Source organism: Larus michahellis, chromosome 3 (assembly GCF_964199755.1).
Source record: "Larus michahellis chromosome 3, bLarMic1.1, whole genome shotgun sequence".
In the NCBI taxonomy this organism is placed as follows: domain Eukaryota; kingdom Metazoa; phylum Chordata; class Aves; order Charadriiformes; family Laridae; genus Larus; species Larus michahellis.
In genome coordinates, this window is record NC_133898.1 from 124,047,189 (window position 1) to 124,073,502 (window position 26,314).

General features: G+C 44.4%; 1 protein-coding gene across 2 annotated transcripts in view; it reads left to right on the forward strand.

The window, feature by feature from the left end:
* EVA1A (eva-1 homolog A, regulator of programmed cell death) overlaps positions 1 to 26,314 on the forward strand; it is a 216,797-nt gene that overhangs the window by 84,174 nt on the left and 106,309 nt on the right. Inside the window, exons 4-5 of one of the 2 annotated variants that reach the window (XM_074582008.1) lie at positions 5,131 to 5,283; positions 23,014 to 23,157. In XM_074582008.1, the coding sequence (XP_074438109.1) occupies positions 5,131 to 5,283; positions 23,014 to 23,157 (297 nt within the window). Of the gene's footprint in view, positions 1 to 5,130; positions 5,284 to 23,013; positions 23,158 to 26,314 lie in introns of those variants that run through there. The other variant, XM_074582001.1, reaches the window with a different exon arrangement.

The window sequence follows — 26,314 nt, forward strand, 5'->3', positions numbered from 1 at the left end:
ACCAGTATCTGGTAGGTGCAGTAAGAGACATAGGTAGGAAGAAGAGTGGCACAGAGAACTGGAGATGTATCTGCCATTAACACAGTTCTTCTGGAGAGAGCGTCTGGGTGAGAAAGTGAACGGTCTCTATGCCCTTCTTTCACAGACCAGCACTAACCACCACACATTTATTTATCAGTTAAAGGAAGACAGGTGTTGGTGGAATGGCTTGATATAATGAAGAGTTATGAATTTCTAGGCAAGAAATGTTCCTTGTTTTGGGTGGTATGCAGTGAACAGCTAACAAAGCTGGGATGAAGACGAGCAAGGCAAAAATTGGGCTGAAGAGAAGGTATTGTCTAACCTGGAGTGGAGTTCGGTTCTGAAGTGGTATCTTGGGTGCAGGGACTTTAATTTAACAGTTATAAACTAGATAAAATAGTCTTCTAAGAGAAAGAACCCTGACCTGATTAGAAAGTGGGCAAGGCCATCTCTGTTTCCTACAAAATCTCTTTCTTTGCTCACATCCCTGATTTAAATCCTTTAGGATGTTGTGAGGAAGACAGATTTCTCTTTCCATGTATTTCCAGCTCTTTGATCTGGGAAATAGGGTCAGCTGTGCATTGATTATGTGAAGCATACATCTTTTAATTAGCAAAATTTAATAAATTTTTTTAACCAGTTCCGTTGAAAAATATAATTTTAGGCAAGGTAGACTTCTGGCATTAATACATTCCGTCACTTTGGTAGACACAAAATCTTTTTAGGAGCTTTTGTCTCTAAGGTCTTGCAGAGATTGGGACAATTGACATTTAGTTTTGAGATTCCCAGTGGTGATCATTCAGAAAATTAAGGACCATAGGTGAAAATGTCCTTAAGACACTGGGTAAATGTATTTTACTACAGGTCAATACTTTAGTATTCTTGTACACATCCTGCAATTACAAAGGGTCTTCTTGTTCTCTTTACTGTTTGAGAGAGCCAATTTTTCCATTAGCAACATTTATAATTGTTTTCCCTCAATTGTTCTAGCTATGTTATAATCATGTCATATAATGACCTTTAAAAACGTGTCTAGAAAAGCCTGCAGCTGTTCCCTCCTTGGTCTCTCTCTGCTGAGTTATATTTAAGCCAGTGTCTCTGCAAACAGCCAATAATAAAAGGGATATTATCCTTAGCAAATATCTTAATCACGGTAAATCTCTGTTGCCCTACAAATGACTGCATGGGGGATTAGGGTTGAGTAAGCCATTTGCTGAATATCACTGCCACCTTTCCTAGGCCATTTAAGCATGTTTAATTTTTCAGGGTGAAACATGAAACCCACTAATACAAATGTTTGCATTTGGACTGAATTATATCCAGACTGTAACAGTTATAGCAGGCTTAGGACCAGATTGTGACTGATCTGTAGGAGGCCAGTTCTTCTTGGGAGAGTGAGAGAGAAAAATGGGTTGAAGTACCAGTAAATATATGGATGATGCTTAGCTCTGTATTTTCTTTGTATCAATCACAGTCCTTGCCATCATCCAATGCCTGGGAGCCATCAGTGCCTGGATGAAAGACAGCTGGCTTTGGTTCATCCTGGCTAAGATGGAGGTGGCAACGCTATGAAGCGAAAAAGACTTTCAGGAACTTGTGTCCTCTGTAACATCCCTTTCTATCCGTTTGTTTATCCAGATTTCTATCAGGTTGACCAGAAACACTGAGAGCATCTGTTCTCCAGGGACCAAGCTTAAGGGAACCTTTGGGGAGTCTGAAATACTACTGAGTACTTCATCCTTTATTTTTCTTCTTTCTTTCTTCCTCGTAAGAAAGCAATGTCTCCTATTTGTGGCAGCCCTAACCAATTTGGACTCAGACAGAGCCTTGGGAACTGGCAGCTCCCGTAGGTGTTTCCTAGGGTAGAATTTAGTGACTGTGAGGAGGTGGCATCTGTTTCAGGTGGCACAGCCCTCTTCCTCCACACCGCAGTGTGCCAGGAGCACATCACCCGTAAAGTGTGCTGGTTCCCAAGGAGTGTGCACTCAGATTCACCTCCCTGGTCAAATATCTTGAGCCATCCAACAGGCAGCTTCCCCCATAAGCCCAGAACATGACTTCCCAGAGCAGCTGCAAGGGTAAGAACTGCAAAGTTCTCTGTCTCTGGAGACATTCCAAACCCGCCCGGACACGTTGCTGTGCAACCTGCTCTAGGTGAACCTGCTTTGGCAGGGGGGTTGGACTAGATGATCTCCAGAGGTCCCTTCCAACCCCTACCATTCTGTGGTTCTGTGAATGCGAGAGGCAGAGTTTTGTTGTCGACCCTCTCGTGACTGCTGGGCTGACTTACAGCAGAGATGGGAATGCCTGTGCATCCCAGTGTCTTCTGGGCTAAATGCAGTACTCTCTGTGTTTAAATCCCAGTCAGATTTCCAAATGACAAGCTCTGACTTTGAATGGTCAACAGAATTTAATAATTATTCTAAGGACCTAAAAATGGGTCCACAGGACATGTGGCTAAGCAATCAGTTATACTTGTTAATTGGGAGATGTGGCTAATAATAACCAAATCAGAAGAGGAAATTGAATTAGTGCCTCGTAAGAAATAAGACCTTCACAGAGGACCTTGGCACTTGCTCATTATAGACTTCAAAATTGATCTTTTTCTAAAGTTAATCAACTGTTTCATATTTCAACCACTTCAGCCAGTCAGAGGTATTCTCCCTTTCCAGGTATTCTTTTAGTAACTATGTATAGCTTGTACTATTGCAGACTTTTATGCCTATGTACTTTTAGCTTGAATCCATGTTTTTTCCCTAAGGAAAAAAAGTCTATTAAGTCTATAAAGTTCTATTATACTCTGCTAGGTTTTACACTGTATAGCTAGGCTAAAGCTTTGATCCCATTTCCCTCCCAGAAGAAACAAAAATCCTATGGGAGACCATTGTAGGTGAAGATAACAACCCTTAGTATGTTCAGTGTATTATTCAGATGCCCACATGGTGATTGTGGATGAAATACCTACAAAGATAAAATAATGATTGATTCTTCACAGCTGTATGAGGTTCCTGCACACTCTGATGTTGAAAAGAGCTTCTGTTCCTGATTCCTGTCACTGTTTTACACGTTCAGCTGGTCCTGGGTTTATCCCTATAGGTATTGCTGAAGGATGTGTGTTCTTCAAACAGATTATTCTGTGAATGAATTCGATCTTAATTCTGTCTTCATCTACAGGGAGGGATGAGAAAGTGTTTTCCCGTTCAATAAATATTTTAAAGGTTTGAAAGTTTCCCTGCAGTGGGATAAAAACTAGGATGTTTCAGAGATTTTTGTAAAAGGTTGCAGAGAAGGAAGATTATGTAGTGGAATAGCGTCTAGGGTTAAGACTCTCACCCAGACTGTGAGGGGTTGGACCAGGGTTTTCACACTCCAGGTGATGCTCTGATCACCAGGTAATAGACTATTTTGAGGGGGCTACTTTTTGACTTCCAGTAGGAATTTTCAAGTTGAGTATGAGGAGTCATTTGTTTTCAGACATTTCTTTTAAATCAGCATGTGCCTGTTTTGGTACACATTTTCTGCGTGCAGATTCTTCTGAAAAAAAAACAAACCCAACCTTGATCTAATGTAGAAATTAGCCCTGGTGTGAGCAGAGATTAAACCAGATGACTCCTGAGGAGGATCCCAACCTAAATTCTATGATTTGACTTTGGTGGAAAATCCCTCTCCATCTCCAATCAGGCAAAATGATTCTTGAACCTATAGTTACAATAGAGCCAAAAATGTCACATTAAGTGCTGGCCGCCATGGTGTAAAGACTTAAGTATTGAACTACAAAGTAATTATTAGCTGGTGCTCTCAGTTACTGAGTAGTTTGATGTATATGGACTTTGCATAAGTTCTCATGTGTATGTGTCTGTGTGTATGATATTAGACATAGAGAACCAGTGACAGAGAGAGATAAAAGTCATGTCTGTGCTAGTAAATGACACAAGGCCAGGGGCAGCCCCAGGCGCCGGCTGAGGGTTATCTACACTGTTTGGTTGTTAGTGTGCTCACAATTTTGACCTGGTACAACTAGGAGCATTTCAGATGAAATGACTGATTGCGCTTGGGAGGTTACCATGAGTCAGGGACCCCTCCCATTAAGCAATTTGGATGCTGTTGCGGCTACATTTCTAACTGTAAATAACATAATCAAGTGGAAGGTCACTCTACGGAGGCTGGGGATGTTGAGATTATATTCCTGGCTGTGTCCTGGGTTGGCTGGGGTGACCGTAGACATGTCGCTTCAGTTTTCTTAGTCTGTCTTTCACACTCGTAGATGGCTAGCTGTAAAGACTCAGCTCTTCAAAACAGTCTTCTGTGGTGTGTTGGCAGACATACATGGGGAGGGCCAGTTCTAGGTTGGGACCTCTAGGGGTTCCCATAATACAAATAATAATAGTAAAGAGAAGGGGATGACTTGTGATTTCTTACGAAATAATTGCCCAGTCTCCTTGACAGATGTAAACTGAGTGACTGTTCTGTGTGCACCAGCCTTACAAAAGCAAGAGTGTGTTTTGCATTCTTGGACTGACCATTTCAAGAAGGATTTGGGGAGCACCTTTGCATATCTGTATTTGCAACAGGCAAGAGCAGCTTCCATCGCTAACAAATTTAGTATAGCTCCTATTGAATCTACCAAGGGAGGGGTGCTGTGAAAAAAAGCTATTGAGCATAATTATGTTTGCATTTGAGCTGCTGTGATGTAGAATAAATGCTTGGCACATAAAGGGCTGATCTGCGCCTAAAGGTGGGCTTTCACCTTGCCCTGACACAGGCTTCTAATGTTACCATGTGGAAATCACTCAATTGCCATGCCTCACTTACTTGTCTGCAAAATGAAATTATTGGCTATTTACCGGAACTGACACATGCTAAGTTAAAATACGTTCAATAAATGTGCTGATAATGCCAGAGAGAGAATGCATAATGCAAATGATCTACTCTAGCAGATGCAGTTGTAAGGCTGGGATTGTGCTGGCAGCTGATGTGCACCTCTGGGCGTATGCCCAGAATCGCTGCTGCCTCTGACAAGCTCACACCATGGGGAGGTGAGAGGGCTCCCTTTGTGCTGAGTGCCCGCCTCTCGATCAGCTGAGTAATTAAGTGTTTGTTTCCTTCCAGATGAGTACAAGAGTAAAGTAGCCTGTGAAGATGACAAGCTGAGGCTAAGCTGTAAGAAGAGCATGGTGATAGCCATTTACTCTGCTATCTTTGGAAGGACACAAGGAGGCAGCCTGGAGTGCCCATACCAAACCCTAGGGATGCCCATGATTGGTAAGCAGGGGAACGGTTTACATCATCATGGTAGGGCTGGCACAGGTCCTGGTTAGGAAAAGCAGGACTGGCACATGCAACCTGCCATGGTGGCGCTCCTGATGTGTGGTACCTTGTTAACCAGCAGTGAGCTTCGTCACGGGCACCAACCTGAGGGTCAGCTAGGTGCCCTCGCCAAGTTACCAAGCAGCAGATGTTTAGCAGGTTCATCAGATGATAAGCTTGAGTTTCTTGTTCAACTTTCTGTCCTCCTGGTGGTCCATACGCTGAGCCTCTATCTATACTATGGAGGAGCATATTATTGGTGGGATATCATGGACCATCTGTGGCCAAGTCAAGCCTTGACGTTGCATTTAGACTTTTACTGAAGATAAAGCAAGGGGTGAAAATTCAAAAACCAAGTTGCTAAGTTGCATGATGTTACGGCTGATTTACAGTACCTTTAAGTATCTTCTTTTCTCTCAGGCTATCATAGTCTCTTACATTCATGTGTTAAGATCAATAAATTTAAAAACATTCCCTAGAACTGTGTGTTCTTGAGCCAATGTGAAATGAGTTGGAGTATTTTAGGCTGTGGCGGAGACAGCATAAGTCCACAGTGCAAAATCCTGTGGTCAGCATTCCTCATCATCCTTCTCTGCAGAGGTGAGTGGGAATTAACTGGTTTCCCAAAGGAATTGCCTCTAGAGGGGGGAAAGCTTCAGAGAGGGCTTTAAAGGGAAGCTCGAACTGCCGCTATTGCTTGTGCTCTATCTGTTCAGCTGGGCCTGGGGTTCTTTGGCTTCAACAGCTGCTGATCCGGTGCCCTTAAGGAGTTAAATGCTATTCAAATTGAAGCATGTGAAGTGACTGCTTGGAAATATGATACGCAGGTGATGGGTGTCAGTAGGAAAACACAGGTGGAATCAGGCCAGTCAGGTTATTTCTGCAGCGTGGTGAGTGCCTTAGTTGTGTTGCTGTGAAAATCTGAGCACTTTCAGCACAGCTGAGTAGTTCAGGGTTTCCTACCCAGTCCTGTGGTTCAGAGGCATGGCAGGAGGAGTCATGGTCCTTTAGCAAGTTACCTCTTATCTCCTGAGGTGACCTATGTCCCTGGATGTGCTCCTGTTATCCCCCGGTTGCCAGGGAGCAGAAGCCGAAACAGATCTGTGTAACAGGTTAGCCTAGACCTCTTTCATGTGGTGTTTGGGATGGGCTAAGACTGCACGCGCTGGTGCTGCGGTGGTTCGGCCGGGTGATAACTTGCCGAGTCAGCGAAACTTGAGGGGTTTCTAATGTATACCTGAGAACCGCTCCTTTGTCCTTGCTGAGAGAGCAGAAACAGGCACGTACCCCTGACAAGGTGCTAGCGCTGGGACCTGCTCTGGAATGTAAGCGTGAAGCAAAACTTTACGCGAAGCCACGAAGGGGGAAGTTTTACTTTGCTGAGATACAAAGTCCTGAAACTTGTACTGGCTGAGAGCAGGGTACGTGGCACTAGCAAACAGGACAGGAGGCAGTGGCGCCCAGAGAGCAAAGCTGTAGCTAAGAGAATAAGCAGTGAGGTGTGACAGCACATGCCAGACCGTGCTTGGATGCCCCGTTGTTTTCAAACTGGCCTTCTGATCTCTACAAATTGGGTTGTTTGCCCAAGGAAATAAGGTATCGGATCCTAGAGAGCAGCACACAGTCTGCTGCTGGGACGAGGCAGGGCTTTCCTCCAGTGTCTTAAATGAAACTAGTTAGAAGAGCAGGCTCAGTACAAGACAACATAATGCCAAGCCAGTGATGGGAATGCCAAGGTAGCTTTACACTGAAATCCAGAGCAAGGTTTTAGGCTGTTGACTGATGCTAAAAATGACTGAGTTGTTGGACAAGAGAAAATATCTGCACGTTTGGAGTTGCTGTGGTCTCAAGTATCTGTTAAGTCAGCCTGGTGCTGCTGGGATGCTGGGGGGACAGGGATGCCCTGCCTGCGTAACAGCAAAGGGAGGGTGGGAAGTGTCTCTGGGGCAGTGGCTGCATGACCTGCAGGGCTGGGGATGAGAGCCAAGGCACTCACCATGGAGCAATGCCTTCCCCAGGCTCTCCCAGGCATTTGGGCACTGTGTGAGTAATATGAAAAACACACAGTATAGCTGTAGATGCTGGTGTTCCCCTGCATGCTGAAATCTTCAGAGTGGAGAGTGAGTGTGAGGGAGCTTAGATAAATCAATACAGGTGAGCAGGTGGTCTTGCAACTCGCCACGCTCCATCCCTCAGATCCCAGCTATATTTGAGAGTATTTGTCCAGGTCTGACAAGTGTCTTCAGCAACAGCTCGCTGATCCCCCTTGGCACGATGCTGCCAATGCTACAGGCAGTCTCTGCTTATCGTGAGCTTGCCCTACCTTCCCTTCATCTCTTTTGTGCACCCTGACCCAAGGGGACAGAGCTCCGGTGATGCAGGCAAAGCGGAGGTGAGTTGTGGCTATGGTTATCACTCCTCTTTTGGCCCCACAGGAGAAACCAACGTAGGATCCATTTGCAATCCAAATCAGCAAAAAACACATTCCCACCATGCTTCCCTACGGCACGCTGCAAGACAATAATAGTCCTGCGTACATCTGCAGCACCGAAGTGAGTGGTTGTGCTCCCAGCTGCCACTAGCAATCGTGGGAGCAGCGCGCAGAGTCCCCCAGCCTGCTCCAGAAACCGTACTCCTGCCACGGGCCTGCCTAGCCCAGCAGGCATCTCCGTTCCTTCAGGAGCAGGTGAAAACATCGCAGCTTATAAATCAAAGCTCTCTCTAGCTAGAGAACATTTCCCTGCACGTTTCCACAGCCCTGCGATACAGGGAGGGCTGCTCCCTGACAGCCTTTGATCCCAGACATTCGCAAGGAGCTGATCTTACAAATGTGACCGTATGACTCAGACTTCACGGCAGCATCCAGTTCCCGTAAGGCAGAACCCAGCTATGTTCTGCACATGGAAGATTTTTTCTGTTTGAATTTCACGGGACTGATGATTTGCGTCAAGTCTGAGCCTTGGCAAAGGGCCTTTTCCTGGGAAGTAGGTCCTGGACAAGTTTGCAGTGATTATTTTTATCCAGGCAGCATGAGTTACTTGATGAGTGAACAACTCATACTTGCTCCAAAGGTGGGGAAGGGTATCTTTTCTTCCTCTCCTAATGAAAAACAGTTCAGAAAATTTTATTCCATTTTTTTTCTGTGAAAAAAAATCACAGTTGGGTTGAATTTAGAAATCTACAGCTTCTACAGATGAAGCTTTTAAAGAACTGAGGTCTAAGATGGGGAGCAGGGTGGCCTAATAGAGGTTATGTATGTATTTCTGACTGTGCCATAAGGTAAGGGAACAAATAATTGAATTTATGTTGTTTCTGCCTTGGAAAACAAGACCTTGTACTCCTGTAGGAGCATTGAGGAGATAAAGTCCACTAACGGTGAGTTTCTTGGACTCTGCAGGGACACAAGGTAAGTTAGGTGCTCAGGTGGAGGGAGCTGAGGTATGTTGGATGGCCTTTCACACCTGCGTAACCCAGCCAATGTTGTGCTGCTTTTGGGTGTTGTGAGATCCCCCACTCAGACTTCACACACCAGGCCAGACGCATGCTTTCTCTCTGTCTAACGTCTACATGAATGTGCTTAGCATCTGTGAAAGGAAAGTTATTGTGAAGAACTCCATCCTATCCCTGTCATGTTAAAGAGAAAATCTGCCAGGATCCTCTTTTAACTGGGAACATGCTGAAACTTGTCTCTCTGACCGTAATGGGAAACCCCTGCAAACAGCTGGACCCCTCCTTGAATGCCTTGGGAACTCTGAAAAGCTCCTAAAGGAATTTGACCTTATTTGTAACTCTCTTAATAAAGCCTCCACTTTGCTGCCAGCATGTGCAGAGACAATACACAGAGCATAGGGAGGTCTCTGGGGAAAGGGTTATTCGCAAGCAGCAAACCATTAATATCGCTCAGCCCAGTGAGCCCTTTGCCCCTTAATCGTGCTGTTTACAGCTGCCTCTGCCGGCGTCTCTGAGCGACTTGTTTATAGCAGGAGAAGCCAATTTTAAAAAATGGCCTTTTGCTACTTGTATCTGAGTGCAAGGTAATGATCTAATTAGGAGACCGAGGAGGGAGAACTTGGATGTAAACCGATTACCCTTTTTATCATTTAGTAGAGTGATATTCTTGATCATATCTAGGGCACCTGACGTATTCACATACGTATTTTTATGGTAGCTACCCCTCTGAACCACAGAGAGTGAGGTGGACGTGTTCAGCTGACTTCTAACATCAGGATCCGGGTCTCCTTCTCAAGGACCCTGTCTCTCTCCATCACGTATACAAAGAGCCCACGGCAATTTAACTCCTCATCTGGGTAGAAGGAATCTGGGCTTGGTTTTGGAGTCTGTACAAGATCGTGGGAACTCTAGCTCCGAAGCCTAGCTTTGGGTCCTGGTGCCTGGGTTAAGCTGAGTAGTCTGCTGAGGAGTGAAATGTCCTTGTTGCTTAACATCCAAGTTCTCTCCGGTGCCTCTGTAAGGGGAAAACGGATGTGTTTACAAAGCCCTGAGGAAACTCAGATGGTCAGTGGCGCTAACTCACTGGATCTGATAATGAAAGAGCGGAGGAATGAGTTCAGCAAAGGAGCCTGTGCCTTAGGTGCTCATTCCCTGGCATTTTTCATTTTAACGCAGCGACAGAAGGTGATCCAACCCAGTTTGTTTTGATTTCCTCCTCTTAATGCAGATGTATATATGACTCGAACCAGAGCCTTCACAGGCCCTCATATAAATATTTATTACACCGTATAAATAATGGACCCTTCTAGTTTGTTTATCTGCGGTCGGATCTAGCATGTGAATAAGCATGAAATACATGCAGTAAAAAAATCCATTTTATTCCATGGTACATGTTTCTGTTCCTGCCAACACAAAAGCTGGTTTTAAGAAACCGCTGCCCCTCCAGCCATGCATTTCTGGCTCTCTTCCGCTTCACCATCCATGACCGTTTTCCATCTTGCGTTTCCATCAGTACAAGTTTGTGGCTGTGCTCTCATCTTGATCTTAAGGGAAATACTTAAAAGTAAAAGGCTTCCAAACTGTGGAGCTGGAGCGATGAGGGGTAGTAACCTCTGGCACTGATGGGGGAAGCGGTGGGGGACCAGGGCAGCAGGAGGACACGGGGTATCCGCTGAAATCTGTGCTGGTCAGATAACGCCATGTAGCACAGCTTGTCCTTCAGCAGATCCAGGTGCTTGTGGCTGAAGGGCTCTCGGTGCTACGTCCTGATTTCACCATGATGACGGCCTTTAAAAAAGGCTGCGAGGCTGGGTTTGTGGGATGAGCAGCAGATGTGGGGGGGAGTCAGACCACGTCTTTCTTCTCTAACGCGCACGCCAGGCTTCCAGAGCGCCCCTGCCTGTAGGTGTGACTCTGTGTGCATTTGATTTACATTCAGTGCAGAAACTACTTTATTATGTGTATAGCTGATGATTAAGAACATGTTTTTAGAGGCCAGTCTGTTTGTATGTAATAAAAGCCACAAGTGTCCAAGTTTGAAGGCTAAATAAATATCAGTTGCTGTTTAATTCACATATAATACCTTATTAAATTTAAATTGAAATGAAATTCCCATTTAGAATGCTCTTAAAGTGGGACAATGCCTGCTTTAAGAAAGTTGTTTTTCAATTTTAGATACTTTGCGTGTTTCACTTTTTGTCTCAAAACACCAGGAGGTAATTAAAATCACTTTACAGCTGTTTCTAGAAAACTCAAACTATTGTTGGACTCCATAGAGTCATAAAAAATGATTTATATGAAGTTGGGTTTATAGGCACACAATGGCTATTTTTTAGAAAAAATAAAAAAAACCCCCAAACCATTCAAATTTGCTTCTGGGCAAGATCTTTCTCAAGCCAAGGTTCAACTTGGTTTTAAAAAAGTTGTTTACTGGGGAGTATGACTCCATGCAGTGGTTGTAAATAAAAATTCTGAAAGTAGTAATTTAAATAGCACTGGCAGGCTCTGTGATGATATTGGTATGATATTTGGAGAAGTAAAGTGGGTATTTGTGTCAGTCGTATCAACTTCTTTAGTAACTGGTCTTATAAAAGATGCCTATTGCCCAACTATTAGTTAAAAGCAAATCCTGAATATAATCCTAATAATAAAAGGGCAGAATTTAAGAGATTTAAATCTATAGCATCTCAGCTTATTTCCATGGAGTTACGCTGAATGAAAACCAGTGTGACTTGTTCAGAACTGATCAAGTTCCTCTTAAAATAGTGCAGACGTCACTCAAGAATATTACAAAATTACGACGATGGTGAACGCTGAGCTTGAGAAACAAAGGTAATGTGAAACCTGTGAAGCTGCAGCCACACCGTGCTTTATTTTAGGAACCAAGGGCAAGAAGTGACTTGCAGAACGTGTGAGCTGGGTAGTCTCTTTAAAAAAGTGGGCCAGTCCTGCAGCTAGCAAAGTTCAGACCTTGCTTCAGCTGAGGGTAGGCACTTGCTGAGCTATACCAATGTTCAGGAAAACACTTTTGTTGGGCTGTAATGCACAGGAAGGACAGATGAGCTCAGGGACTTGACAGAGCAGTAGATGCGTTGAATGCACCATCCCTGTCTTCTACTGAGTGAAGCAAAAGCTGTTAGCTTCTTCGTTTTTTATCTCGATTGCCTTATGGCCTACAATCAACTCTTTTCTGCTGCAAATTAAATAATAAAATTTTACTGTCATTGCCAGACCAAAGCTGCTTTGTTCTCTGAGACTTCTTGGAGCCAAGTTTGAAGCTGTCCTCAGATTCTCACTTTAGCCCCCCCACCTGCAAAATGTTATTAATTTGCTCAACTTTACACACCCTGAGCCAGTCTCTGCAAAACTGGAGCCTCATGTGTTTCGTATGAGTGGTTCTGTTGCCAGATACAAAGGTGATAAGATGATTTGAGTTCACCCTAATAAACCAAGTGTTTCTAAATGTAACTATAGCATCCGTAATTAAACCTGCAATTGATCCTTCAGTTGCAGTCTCTAGATGCAATTAGTTTTTTTTAAGAATGTTTTCTCTTTTCTGGCCTACTTATAAGTTTCCAAAGTTTTATGAAGTGTGTGGTGAATAATTTTTCTCTCTCGTTCATTAAAACATACTTTTTGATGTAAAGCTGTCCTTCTCTGCACATCCTTCTAATGTTTGGTTGTAGATTTCTTTTTTAGCCGGCTGTTTTCAGTGACATCGTGCAAGACACAGACGCTGTATCCAGCTGCACCAACACCAAGTTCCCTGCTGCTATATGTTATAATGATGGCAATTTATATCATAAACCCAGCTCAATGTGATGCCAAAGTACCTGGCACTGCCAAAGCAAAAATCAAATAGAAAGTCCCTCAAACATTAAGGTTCACAGAAAAAGAAACAGCATGCTGGGACTGAAGCTGTTGTGGGGGTGGCAGACTCTTCACCCTCAAGGGAGGTGATTCTCCCCCTCTACTCCACTCTCGTGAGACCCCACCTGCAGTACTGCGTCCAATTCTGGAGCCCCTACTACAAGAGAGATATGGACGTGCTGGAACGTGTCCAGAGAAGGGCCACAAGGATGATCAGAGGGCTGGAGCACCTCTCCTATGAGGACAGACTGAGAGAGTTGGGGTTGCTCAGTCTGGAGAAAAGAAGGCTCCGAGGAGGCCTTATAGTGGCCTACCAGTATCTTAAGGGGGCCTACAAGAAAGCTGGTGAGGGACTTTTTAGAATGTCGGGTAATGGTAGGACTAGAGGGAATGGATTAAAACTAGAGATGGGATGATTCAGACTGGATGTTAGGAAGAAAGTTCTTCACCATGAGGGTGGTGAGACACTGGAACAGGTTGCCCAGAGAGGTGGTGGAAGCCCCATCCCTGGAAGTTTTTAAGGCGAGGCTGGATGGGGCTCTGAGCAACCTGATCTAGTGGGAGGTGTCCCTGCCCATGGCAGGGGGGTTGGAACTGGGTGATCTTTAAGGTCCCTTCCAACCCTAACAATTCTATGATTCTATGATTCTTGGCCTCAAGGTTGACCGTGAAATGTTGGAACATCTTTCTGACTCTGTTCTGCACAGCATTAGGTAATACTTGTACCACAGCTAGTGAGCAGGGACCTGGGAAACCAGAGCTAATGGGGAAGCCAAAGCCCCAGTAATACTTTCCCACCAGTCCTGGCTGCAAATCCTTTCCCACAGCCCAGTGGCGTATCAAGCAAAAATTCTCCTGAGCCCGTGCTCACAGCTCAGAAGTGCTTTTAACAATCTCTTCTAACAAATTAATTTCTTTTATTTCCCTACTTGAGGAGGGTTTTCTTGTGCTTGGAACAGATTGATTGTGCAGTTTTCTGAAGCCCATTCTGTTCTGGCGTCCAAACCAGCAGCCTTTTAATTGTTTTGGGACTCTGGTCCTGAGCTTTCCCCTTTACACACCTGCTTCTGCATCTTTTCGTATTTAAGGGTTGTCTTTTGTTTTTATTCATTGGTCTTCACAGTGGTTGATCTATAGGGCTAAGTATCCGTAGTTTGGTTTTCTCCCTCTTGTCTTCCACCCTCCCTGTGGTCCTAAACCCAACTCAATTCTTGTGTCCTCTATAGAGGCTTGTGTGCCATGGCAAGGAAGAGAAATCCAGCATATTTCTGTTGCCCCCATCTGAAATTGTGTGACAATGCTATACTGATTGATAAACAAATTACTGTCCCAGGCTGCTTAGAGCTGCTTAGAGCATGTGGACAAAGCCCATCTTTATCAACTCTCTTCTGCACTAGCTTTTAAAGAGAACATCAAACTTAATGGGCACAGACTAAGCTGCAAATGCCTGGGATTTGATATACTGCACATGGGGCAGACTGGCCCATCAATACTCTATGAAGACATCCTTCACAGCCTGCTAGGATGGCTAATTTAGCAGCTGAAGCAGAGGCTCAGACACCTCCAGCGGCTGTCGCTTTATGAAGGAGCTGAACTTTGTGTCAACCACAGCTAATGGAGCATCTTTAAAATAAATGAGAAACTGTCCAAGAGCAGAAGGGGAACTTCCTTCCCTCCCGTTGATGATAGAGATTCTCTTGCAGAATGGGAAAGTTTTGAGTCACTCCTAGGTAAAACGTGAAGGAACGTGGGCAGCTGCCTCACCTGCAAGGTTGGAGTTACTTTCTTCCCGCTTATGTCCTTCTTGCCCTTCCATCAAAGTTTGCTTTCTCTTTTGGCAGACAAGCAGATAACCATAGCGCCAATTCAGACATCTGTCAGATTTCTTTGCAGGAACTAAATTTCTCTCCTCTTAGTTAATTGTCTCCTGCATCTTCCATCTTTCATTCTGTCCTCCCTGCTTCACAGCTCTCAGCAAGTAACTTTTCCTGTTTTATTCTTCAGCAAGAAATCGTGCTGCATGTTTCAGAGAAAAATCCTGTCCTCTGCTTGGGAGGAATTTGCTCCTAGAGCTGTCACTTGTTTGTAAATGACTTGCCTCAAGGGAATATTTATCTTAGGTCGTTCCTTTCACCTGCTTCTCAAAAGATAGCATGGAAAGCTAGGGTTCTGCTGACCATTTTAATTCGAGATTTAGGTCTGCCCCTGATGCCTTTACACTGAGCCAAATCGTGCCACAGAATTCGTCTCTTGATCAGGTACCACCATTCCTCTTCCAGTTCCTAATCACTTACCTCACATGCACCGCTGGAAATAGCATTTTAGACAGTGATTATCTTTCTGAAGCCTTTAATTAGAGTCAATCTTTTGGTCCTTTTGACACTTCAAGGTCTTATACTTGGTTGAAAAAGTAGAATGAGTGCCAATTTGTGTGCTAAATTCATGGACTCGGAGCGAGTACATCCTCTGGTAGGTGGGTGTAGTTTTCTTCTCAGGCTCTGTTTTTCTTTTTCCCAAGTGCACACATGTGATTCTTATGATGTGGAATAAGGGCATACCGGGCTAATATGCAAAGAGGCTATAGAGATTAGTGATGGAAAAGAGATCTGATGCTCAGATGCAACAGTAATTATTACAGTGAGCACTGGAGAGTGAAAATGTCCAGCTAGCCAACAGTCCTATGATCCTGAGGTCTATGAAGAAGAGGATGAATTGGCTTTCTCTCTAGTCTGACAGAACGGACAATACTGGGACGAGCTCCGTGCCCTGCTGCCTTTCCAGTTCCACAGACAGCCTCTGGAAAACCACTACCTGACAACCTTACAGCACGCTAACATATTCACACGTGCAGGTGTACAGGGTCCTGCTTGCTCTGGACAGCTTGCCTCATCTGTGCAGGAACCTGCCTTTGCAGGCTCAACATGGATGTGGCAGGTGAGTCTGATCACAAGGCTGAGAGACGCACAGATGTTCTTGAGCATCTGGCATATGCCCAACTTCACTGTGGGATTAGTCAGCCATCTCAAAACTAGGTGTCTGAATCTGTTTGTGGATCCATCTGTGATGACTGCTGCCTTGGAAGAGGCTCCGATCTCCTCCAGAGCATCTAAGAGTTACCGTAATGCAAAAGTTAAACTGTTCGGAAACATTCTTTCAAACCCGCATAGGTTTTGCAAGCAAGAGCAGCAACGTATGGCTTGGATTTCAGGTTTGGATGTGTCACCCTTATTGGAGAAAAACAAGTAACAGTGAGTAACCAAAGTAACGGATGTGATTAATAGGCTTTGGCTCCAATTTCTTTTTTTTTCACCAGGAAGAGGTAATAAAGAAATAGTCATGCTGGGAAGCAGCCTTAAACTGACTAAAACCCATTCATTGTGGTGAGCTTGATGATACGGCCATTACATCACTGAGACCGATTCCAGTTTTAAAGCCAATTCTGTCTGCAAGCTGCAGCTGGTGAAATCCTCCAGTGTGGCTTTCTTGCCATCTGATTTGGGTTTTTACTCTGTCAGAGGTTGGGCTGATAAAGACAGTAGATCAGGGAGTATCATCATACTAAATGCAGCTGGTAAGATGAATTACCTACTGAGGGCTTAGACTAAGAGTTGTGAAATGAAACTGGCCAGCAGTCTGCGTTTGTGGAGTGATCCTGCGAAAGGGAATTCACCTTATAACGGGAGCAAGGCTGGAGGGACGTGGAACTTCTAGAAAGTGGGGCCGGGAGTAAAGAGGCTGAAGTAAGCTGATCCCACTCTCCTCCAAACCCAAGCTTTGGTTTAAAATACCCTATTCCAAAAGAACAGCTGATATCTTTAAACACTTTCACATGTGGAAGTTTCACCGTGGCCGGGATTCATATTTGCTCTTTGGCAGTGTACTGAAGCAATCCAAGACTAATGAAGGCTGAGGGTAACTCTGGCCCAACCTGTGTAAGTGGGCTCTCTATCGTCTGTGAGGTCTTAAAGTGGTTTTTATTGCTCTGCTGTGGGATTTGAGCTTTGTGGGCTTTAAAAGGTTCTTGGCAGGGGCCTGGCTCTGCTTAGCAGTACTTACCTCAGACTTAGGGATATGGTGTTGGCATCTCTGAGTGTCCTTCCCCATATCTCTGATACAATGGGGTCACTTGTTTGTCACTGATGTCAGGATGGTATTTCATGTAACATCTGCAGTCTGCATTTAGCAAGCAAACAAGCAGCAAAAGAAAAGGGATGTTGCCCTGAACGAGTGTGCTATCTGGTGCAACAAGAATGTCACGTCTTATCTTCTTTTTCTGAAGGCCTGGAAAATGTGAATTTGGCCAGCTGCAGGGAACCATAGCCCAACTCTGCTAGACCACATTGCTGGGCTTGGCTCCCCAGCATCTTTTTGAGAGGCTAACTAACTGTATGATTTATGGATAAGAGAGCCTCTGTTTTCTTGTCTCGACGAGCTCTGGGAATGGGCACCTGGAGGTGAAATCTTCTGACCTGGAATCACCTCCTGAAGAGATACCAATATACTTGGAGATTTCACTTCAACCCGGCTCCCTAAGGACTTGTTTACATCTGGAAATTAAATTATCTACATGCACTTGATAACAGCCAACAGGAGTGATGTTGAGTGTTTTTGTACTCCTGAGACATGGGGGTAAAAGAAAACACCATGTTGTCCGTTCTAGAGCTCTGAATGACATGGTGGTGACGGTGATTTATGAGGGTGCTGTAGCCTCATTTATCACTCAGCCATGTCTCAGATGTATTATCGGCATCTTCAGTGCTAGTTAGTGAGGGGATAAAGATGCTTGAATATGACATTTTGGCATCTTGCTAAATGACCTCCTTATCAAAAATCCTTTGAAGTGGATAAAGGAGATGGTTCCATTTGGGGGCTTTGATTGCTGCTCCTACATTTTTCAGTTCAATGTGTTATGTGGAGGACGAACATGTTGACAGATCAAAAAAATCAAGAGAGGGGACCAAGCTAATTTCAGTATCAGTGTAGTCCTCCCACAAATTACTGCTGGCTGCCTGCCCCGGCATTTACGGGAATGCACAAGGCATTTGTGCTTAGAAGTTGTGTGGAGGAAAAACAGGGAAAATTCCCCGTTGTGGTGAAAAGGAAGTCTTTGAAGTGAATACTTTGTCAAATTTTGTCCATAAAGTCCATTTCTCTTTTTCAGGGCTGAAAGAATATGATTGATTTCAAGAGAATGGCTCAGGCCTTACCATGGGAAAATTAGAAGACTATTTGGATTTACCATATGGGAGCCTGGTGGTGTCAGTAGACTTTAGCTGGACCTTGTAACGTGGGTATCTTAGATGACTTTCTGTCACTCCTACATTCACGAGATTTTGGTGCTCATTAGTGTTTGGAGGTCAGTGGCAAGGGTAAAAGACTTGCCTAAATTGTGTCTGTTTGCTACAGACACAATTTAAGCAAGGAGATGGAGTACTACAGATGGAGACACAGAGCCAAGGAAATAGAGTACTACAAGAAACCTTCACAATGCTATGTTGAAGTCAAACTGGCAGCCACTTACAAGCAGAGATCAATATTCATTAACATTTTCAGTAATGACCTGGATAATGGGACAGAGTTTGTAGATGGTACAGGACAGTTGTTACAGCCACGGGTAGGGACCTTGAGGAACCTCAGTGAGCTGGAAAAACCTTGTGAAGTTCAACAAAGGCAAGTGCAAAGTTCTGCAAGAGCACAGGCTAGGGACCAGCTGGCTAGAAAGTGGCTCTGCAGAAAAAGGACCAATGGGTCCTGGGGGACAAGAAGTTGAACATGAGTCAGCAGTGTGGTCTTGTGGCAATAGTGGCTAAGTGGATACTGGACTTTATTAGTAAGAACATTGTAAGCACAGCAAGGAGAGGGTTTATTCACTCTATTTGGCCTTCCAGTACTCAACTGGACCACTGGAATATCCAGTTTGGCGCTCCCCAGATCAAGTGATATGTTGGAAAATTGGAGCAAGTCCAGTGAAGGACCACCAAGCTGGTTAGGGGGCTGGAGCACACAACATATGGGGAAATGCTGAGGAACCTGGCTTTGTTCAGTCTCAAGAAGAGAAAGCTTAGGGTGGGATCTTATTGCTGTTTTCTACTACCTAATAGATGGCTCTACAGAAGAATGTTCTTGGAAACGCACAGAAAAAAACCCAAACAAACACCCAAAGCAATGAACACAAGTTGCAGCAATGGAAATCTGATTAGATAGATACAAGGAAAAAATTCTTCACCTGGAGAGTGGTTTAGCCCTGGAACAGGTGCCCAAGGAGTTTGGGGAATATTTATCTGTGGAGATTTTCAGAACTTGCCTGGGCAAATTCCTGAGCAACCTGATGTAACATCAAAGCTGGCTGTGCTTTGAGCAGGAGGTTGGACTGGATAGGCTCCAGATATTGCCTCCAACTAAATTATTGTATGGTTTATGTGCTGCAGTCCCAACAGGTGACTTTTGTCCTGGATCTATTTTCAATGCTAAGGCTTGCAAAAAGTCCATGTAAAAGAGGCTTTAAAAAAGCCAGTGCCTTGCTTTCTGTGCTAGGGGATTTAATCCCCAACTGTAATTGAAGCATAGAGAGTCTCTTCTGCTTTTCTGCTCATTTTGGTTAGTGCAGCTTGAGCTGGAGCAGCCTGACAATTGGAGTGCTGAGTATTTCACTACTGATACTTGTGAATATGGAGGCCTTGTCTGTGCCCAGAGAAGCTGGGTATCTAGGGCTACATGTATACATGTTTGCATGGTGAACTATCAGTGCCAGGGCCTGGACACAGATACTGGGCATAAATCTCTACTGTTAAATTGTAGCATGGTCCGTGGCATGGTTGGTTGCCTTGGCTCAGCTAACACTCTCCTAGGCAGCCCAGAAGATGGTTTGAGGTTGGTTATAGGACAGGGACTGGGTATCACCACTCTGTTTTGGAGGGTAAAAGTGTTTAATAGCATGGATGTGGGTTCTTCCACCACAGTTGGCATCAAGGCCAAGGAATGGGCCAGGTTAAGTTTTCATTTACCAGTGAACAAGTAGCTGAACAGCATAGGCTGGACCTGGGCACTATTAAAATACAAGTAGGGTTTGCAGTGGTAGGACCTGCTCTGGCAGATGGATCTTCATGGAAGAGGCTCTCTGCTTGTATGTTGTAACTCAAATGACATCTGTATGGCATGTGCTCTAGACAATCCTGCTTTAGCAGGGGAGTTGGACTAGATGATCTCTAGAGGTCCCTTCCAACTCTGGAAAATTCCGTGATTCCATGGGAGTGAGGCTGGGGAAGGGGCTAGAGCCGGGTCCCGTAGTATGGCACGTTGTTTTCAATGAGTAGTATGGGCAAGACTGTCCTCTCCTGGGGAAAAAAAGATAGAGCTACTAGTTGATAGGTAGTAAGGTAGTATTAGGATTGTGCTCATCTATTGTCATCAGCTACTCTGGGCTGAATACAGTGAGAAGGAGCCTACTGCCCGTCCCTGGCCTGGCTGACCTCATGTCAATGCAGCAAAACCCTCTACCATGTACTCCTGCTCCTCTCCTTTCCATCCAAAATATCCAGGGAGGCCTTCTGCAAATTGAGGATTGGGACTAGCCCTGTTACTAGCCCTGTCATAGAATCATAGAATGCGTTGGGTTGGAAGGGACCTCTAAAGGTCATCTAGTCCAACCCCCCTGCAGTCAGCAGGGACATCTTTAACTAGATCAGGTGGCTCAGAGCCTCATCAAGCCTGGCCTTGAATGTCTCCGGGGATGGGGCCTCCATCACCTCTCTGGGCAGTATCTCAGACTATATTACCTTTTTGGCGTAATGCTAGTGGGCAAAATCATTCTAAGGAACAGAGTAGCACTTAAACAAGGGGGATAATGGTGTGTCCGGATTTGAACGCCGTTTATTTTCCTAGTGCAGATGACACTGCTAAAGTCAGTATGGATGGAAGAACTGCACAGGAGGAAGGGGGTCATCGATACCAAGACATGACTGGTGATGGCTAGAAAAGCTGGTGATGTTAGTGTGAGACTATATGACAGATAGAACTCCTAGAAGCGTTTTTAATGTGCTGAATCCACAGATCTAGCACCTGAAGAGTCAGTCCAGTTTGTTAAGGTTGGGGGCAGAGTCTGTGGTTTGATACCGCTCGTTCCTGCATGAGGAGTGTCCCAAAGGCTGACCGTCTCTGGGGATGACATATGCAAAAGGCTTGTTGTGCCTCTCACAGGAACAGTAACGGGTAATTCCCCACCCCCCCGCGGAGGGCGAGGGCCCTGTGCAGACAGCCGTGGGATGCTGTCTGTTTTGTGTGAGAACAATAACCAAGAAAAAGAATAGGCACCCTCCATGAAATCCTGTGCAGTGCTTAGATTTGATGAGTTTCTCTAACTGGACATTTGACAAAAAAGCAATAAAGCAGGATTGCTGCATGCCAGATGTTTCCACTGGAACCTCTGGCACTCGTTGGATCAAAAATCCCCTAAGGAAGTTTGGGTGGTTCAGTATGAAAATGCTCACATGGGACCCTTTTCTTTTGTCATTTGCAGCGTGTGAAATAAAATGCTGCCTTTGGTTTGAGAAAAAAAGACATGTTGCCCTCTAGGCTTAGTTTTCTGTGGCTTTCCTGTGTCTCTCATGGCTTTTGTTGTGCTGGTTCTGGCAATCAATAGCTTTTGGGGCACATTTTCCCTTTCTTTGCCTCCTGATTAGTGGCTAAAAGGGGTTTGTATTCCTTTCTCTGTAGCTTTCCTGTTGCTTTTAGCAACAGCTTAATGTTGAAGAAATATCTTCGTGTCAACTTCCCCTTGTGCTTGGCCCTGGCTGGACAGTGCAAGCAAATTTTCAGTCTAGGACCTAAAAGTTTGAGAGCTTGACTGTACAAATAATTTTCACGTTAGCTGAGAAAACAGGCACGAACCATTTGATAGAAAGTAATACTGGGGAAAATAGAATAGAATAGCATAGCATGGAATAGTATAGCGTAATTTCAGTTGGAAGGGACCTCCAGTTGGAGGCTGGAAGGTGGAAGATGGACATCTCGCCCAACTGCCTGACCACTTCAGGGCTGATGAAAATTTAAAGCATGTTATTAAGGGCATTGTACAAATGCCTCTTAAACACTGACAGGCTTGGGGCATCGACCACCTCTCTAGGAAGCCGGTTCCAGTGTTTGACCACCCTCTCGGTAAAGAAATGTTTCCTGATGTCCGGTCTGAACCTCCCCTGATGCAGCTTTGAACCATTCCCATGTCTCTTGTCACTGGATCCCAGGGCAAAGAGCTCAGCACCTCCCTTTCCACTTCCCCTCTTCAGGAAGCTGTAAATATTTACTCTTGGAGCTTTGCATATTTTAAAGTCCTGAGTATGACATTTCTACTTGCATGGAATAAACACCGTTAGCAGAATATTTCTACTTAGATGGAAAATGGTAACATAGTTATTTGACTTCAGAGTAACCTTCATTAGACCCAGAAAGACATCATCTTCTAAGAGCAGACAGGGACACTGATCACCCCTGTCTGCAGAAAGGGGCCAGAGTTGGTGGCTTGAAACAACTCCCTTGGGCATAACAAAGGCTGAAAAAGCCTGGCCAAACTCTCCCTATCTCTTCCCCTCAAAATGAAACAAGCAAAACCTGGAAAAAATCAACACACCCAAATCAAATCAGAGTTTTACCCTTCCCCAAACAAGATCACGATGTCCATCTCCCTTACGCCCATGAGGTGGGAATTTGCTAATAACAGCATCAGTTATTAGCAAATAATATTTTATTTGCTGTCATCAGTTGCATTATCAGACAGCTAAGCAAATCTACAGGAATTTCATATGAATATTATAACTGTAGTATTAACGTATTTTATGTTCCTATGATAGTCTCTTAGTTTTTAGGGAAGCTTGTAGTGGTTCTGGGTAAATACACTGGAGTGAGACTCCTGAGTTCTGACTTTTTCCATGCTCTGCACTGATTTGCTGTTGTTAACCTTTTTACTTTTCTATGATTCTCTTTACCCATTAAAGTGAAGATATTGATACCTGCCTTAGAGTCTTTTCAGACATTTCTAGAATAAGTGCCAGGTTGAGAAGCAATTATTTTTATTATGGAGAGCCTTTTCCCTTTGAAAATAAACCATCTTGCAGCCTTTTTCTATGGATGTATGAGGGTTTCTGATTCTTCGCTGTTTTTTTTTTTGTAATTTCCTTTCATCTATTTACAATTTATTAGAGGAGATCGAGAGCTAGAAACACCTTCCCATGTAAACACAAAGATTTTGAAATAGTCATTGAAAGCTCATATATGTATGTGCTCTCACAGTCTGCATCTGGTATTTTTTTTTTTAGGCGATTTCTGGTGTGAATGGGTAAATACTCACAAATAGGTTTCCTTTTTCCCTTTTAGAGTGTCAGTCGGCTACTGCTCTCCAGCTCATGATCAAGCGCTGTCACGGGAAAAGAAGTTGCAGCATATATGCCAGCACCTATGAATTTGGAGATCCTTGTTACCCAGGCATCCGAAAGCATCTTAATGTCATCTACACCTGTGGTGAGCCACAAAATTATCTTAATTTAACTCTCGTTGGCGTATGTGTTTGATGAACAGTGGTGTGTAAGAACAAGACGTGTAATCGTACATAAAAAGTTGTTGAACTTGCAGTTGGCTCATGGTGATTCTTATTTGGTCAACAAGGGAAAGCTCTGTGGATCACCTGCATGGTTTAATTCTGTCTTTTTTTTTTCTACTCATTGGCTTGATGGAAAAAGCAGAAAACATGGAAATGATATTTTGTGAGCTCATTCAACGCTGCCTCTGCAAGGCAGGAAAACCTGGTGGTGAAATCAATCCACTCAGTGGACACATCCTGAATGTTAGCATCCTGCCGTCTCATTTGACTGCAGCAAAGTTGTGGTTATCAGTAGGATCCTCATGGCTTTGCTCTGTATTTCATTTTGTACAGTAGAATAAGACAATCACCAATCCATACCCATCTACGATGTTAATAGAAAATCACTCCCAAAATCTTCAGGTGAACATTGCAACATTTTCCTAACAAAATATTGTTATTTGAAAAAAAAAAAACCACAAACAGCGGGAGCTCTCAGTTCTCTCAGTTGGGAGCTTAAGTCACAGCGCTGAGCAGACGCTGTGCTCCTCTCCTACTTGACTAGTCATCTTGTTTTGCAACAGAGAAAAGAATGTTCCTCTCTGAGCTCAGTGGTATGAAAACAACACGAGGTCTGTCTTCTTCCAGTGATGACATTTTGGTCATTTGTAGCTGATATATTTGGAAATATTTGCTTGAGGGTTTTGCTTATATAGTCGTTACTAGGAACAGCTCAGTCCCTCTCTGTTCCTCTCTACGTCCACCTGGAAGAGGAAATTCTGGTTCTGTTTTGAATCTGCTGAGTAGGTGGCTGAGCACGTAGTAGAGGAGGTGCTGGCGGTCTCCTCAAGCAACAACAGCTCCGTGGGTCAATCTCTGTGTGTAACTGCAGCACGCTGAATCCGATAGATGGTATTTGCGATGGAGTCGCTATGGTGTTTCGTGTAGTTGCTGTAGCATGGCGGATGGGCAGCACCTTGAAGAGCAGCGAGAGACATAAAGGAACATCAGGCTCTGAGCTCCTGCCTGGCTGTTGTTTCGTTTGGCAGGCATGTCAGGAAGGTTGAATTATTTTTTTTTTCTTGGTTTCTTTGTGTGTGTTTGAAATTATGTAGCAAGAAGTAGCAAGGCTATCCATGCGAAGCTTTGTGAATTTTCTAATGAGGAAGGTGATGTTGTTATATCATTTTTCTTGTAAAGAGACCGGAGAGAAGCTTATCCTCATGGGGATTTGATGGAAACCAAAGAAATATAGTGAAATAGGAGCTTTATAACTCAAAAATAACTCAACTCAAAAAACATAACTCAAAAACCACACAGAGCCCCATGATATATTTCCAAGAGGGTATCTCCTTCAAAGGCCGCTGCATCCTTATTCTGGCATTGTGGTCCTGGTCCCAAAGTCCACTACAAAAGACATTCATGGTCTCTTAATCCGACCTTAACTTTCCTAGTCATAGCCTAACTGCATCAGGAAATGAGTCACGCTTGAGAGCACAGAATGGCATGTTTTGCTTTTTAGTGGGTGAAATCTGCCCCATCCTTTGAAGGTGGCCGTGGCTTCTTTTCAAAATCATGATCTCAGAGATGTCTCTGAGCTGGATTTTGTGTTCATCAGACACATATTTCTCCCCATCAAACAGCAAAATCCTTCAAAATGTGAAAACCAAATAAACAAGAAATCAAATTCCAGTCCCGTGTGCTTGTGTCAGACAGAAGAAAATCCTGGCGTTCTTTTAAAAGAAATGATAAAACCAAACAATTTGATGTTCTTATGGTTTAGAGAACAATTGCAGTGTAGGAAACCTCCTCCTGTTGGGTGGAAACCTTTGTTTCAGATTTCCGTAAAGCTGCATGCGTTAGTGCTCCTGGTATGGCATTCTCCTTTCACAAAACCTGTGGGATTGAAAGGGGACAGGCTTTGACGGACAAAGGTGACTGCGCTTTCCTGTGACCTGTATCTAGACACGTATCCCTCTTCCCCAACTCTTGCAGTTGGAAACGCTCGATCCCTGGAGCGCAGCATGCGGCTTTGCTGCTATTCACTGGAGAGCAGTGGAAGAGGCAGGGTGACCCTGGCATAGCTTGGGAAACATGGTGGGTGCACAAAACGGGTTTCTCTGAGCATCACTTCAGCCTTTCTTGTTGCTGCTTCACATAGGTGACTTCATCCCTCTCTGAGATCAAGCACTGCAGTCAGCCTGCTCTTCCCTGTCACTCCCGGGCTGCCAGGCTGTGGCAGAAATGTCCTGCCGTGGTTCAGCAGTTTGGACCGTGACAGTGGTCTCACCTGGAGAAAAAACGGTGATGGGTCCTCAGCCAGCGTTACCGACCCGCTGTGCTGCTTCAGAAGAGGTGGTGAGAGCAAGCATACTGGTGGACGTGGGTAGGAGGACCTTCACGCAGACATTTCCCATGTGAGAAACTTCAGTAACTATGGGGACAGGGCAGCTGAACTCTGCTCTTCGTGCTAAGGCATGGGGAGGGCTGGAAAGAGAAAACCACGTCTTCTACTGATAGCAATTCATGAAAAAAATAATCTGTTGAGGGAGTAATTTATGAGGTGACAAAAGGTAATATTAATTGAAAACTCAGGTGTTGTTAGCAGAAATCCCAGCCCTTTTGCTGAGGTGGACTTTGTGACAGGCATTAATGCTGCTGTTGTAGAGCACTGACTAGTGAGGAGCTAGTGAGGTGACTTATCTCCCACTCCTGGCAGGAGAACATCTGCAAGCATCTCTCAGGTCAGCACATACAGACTGTTCTTCTCTGGCTTGACAGCAGGAGCTAAGCCCTATCCTGGATCTCCGAGAGGTAAATGGATGAGGCAACAGCTTTAGTTTCTTTAAGCCATGTCCAAATTTCTCGGAGGTTCATCCCTCCAGCCTCCGTGTTTTATTGGACATGAGAATTCCTGCCAGACGTACACAATTCTGTTGATGAATCTGGTTTTAAGTAAAGGTGTCGTCTAACTTTTTGCTCGGCTGTGGTTTTTTTGAATAATTTGTTGTAATTTCTCCAGCCAGTGGGAGTATCTCAAGTCAGCGGTTCTCCGTATCATATTATATCCTTTTTGCATTTTGCGTTAAATGCCTGTTG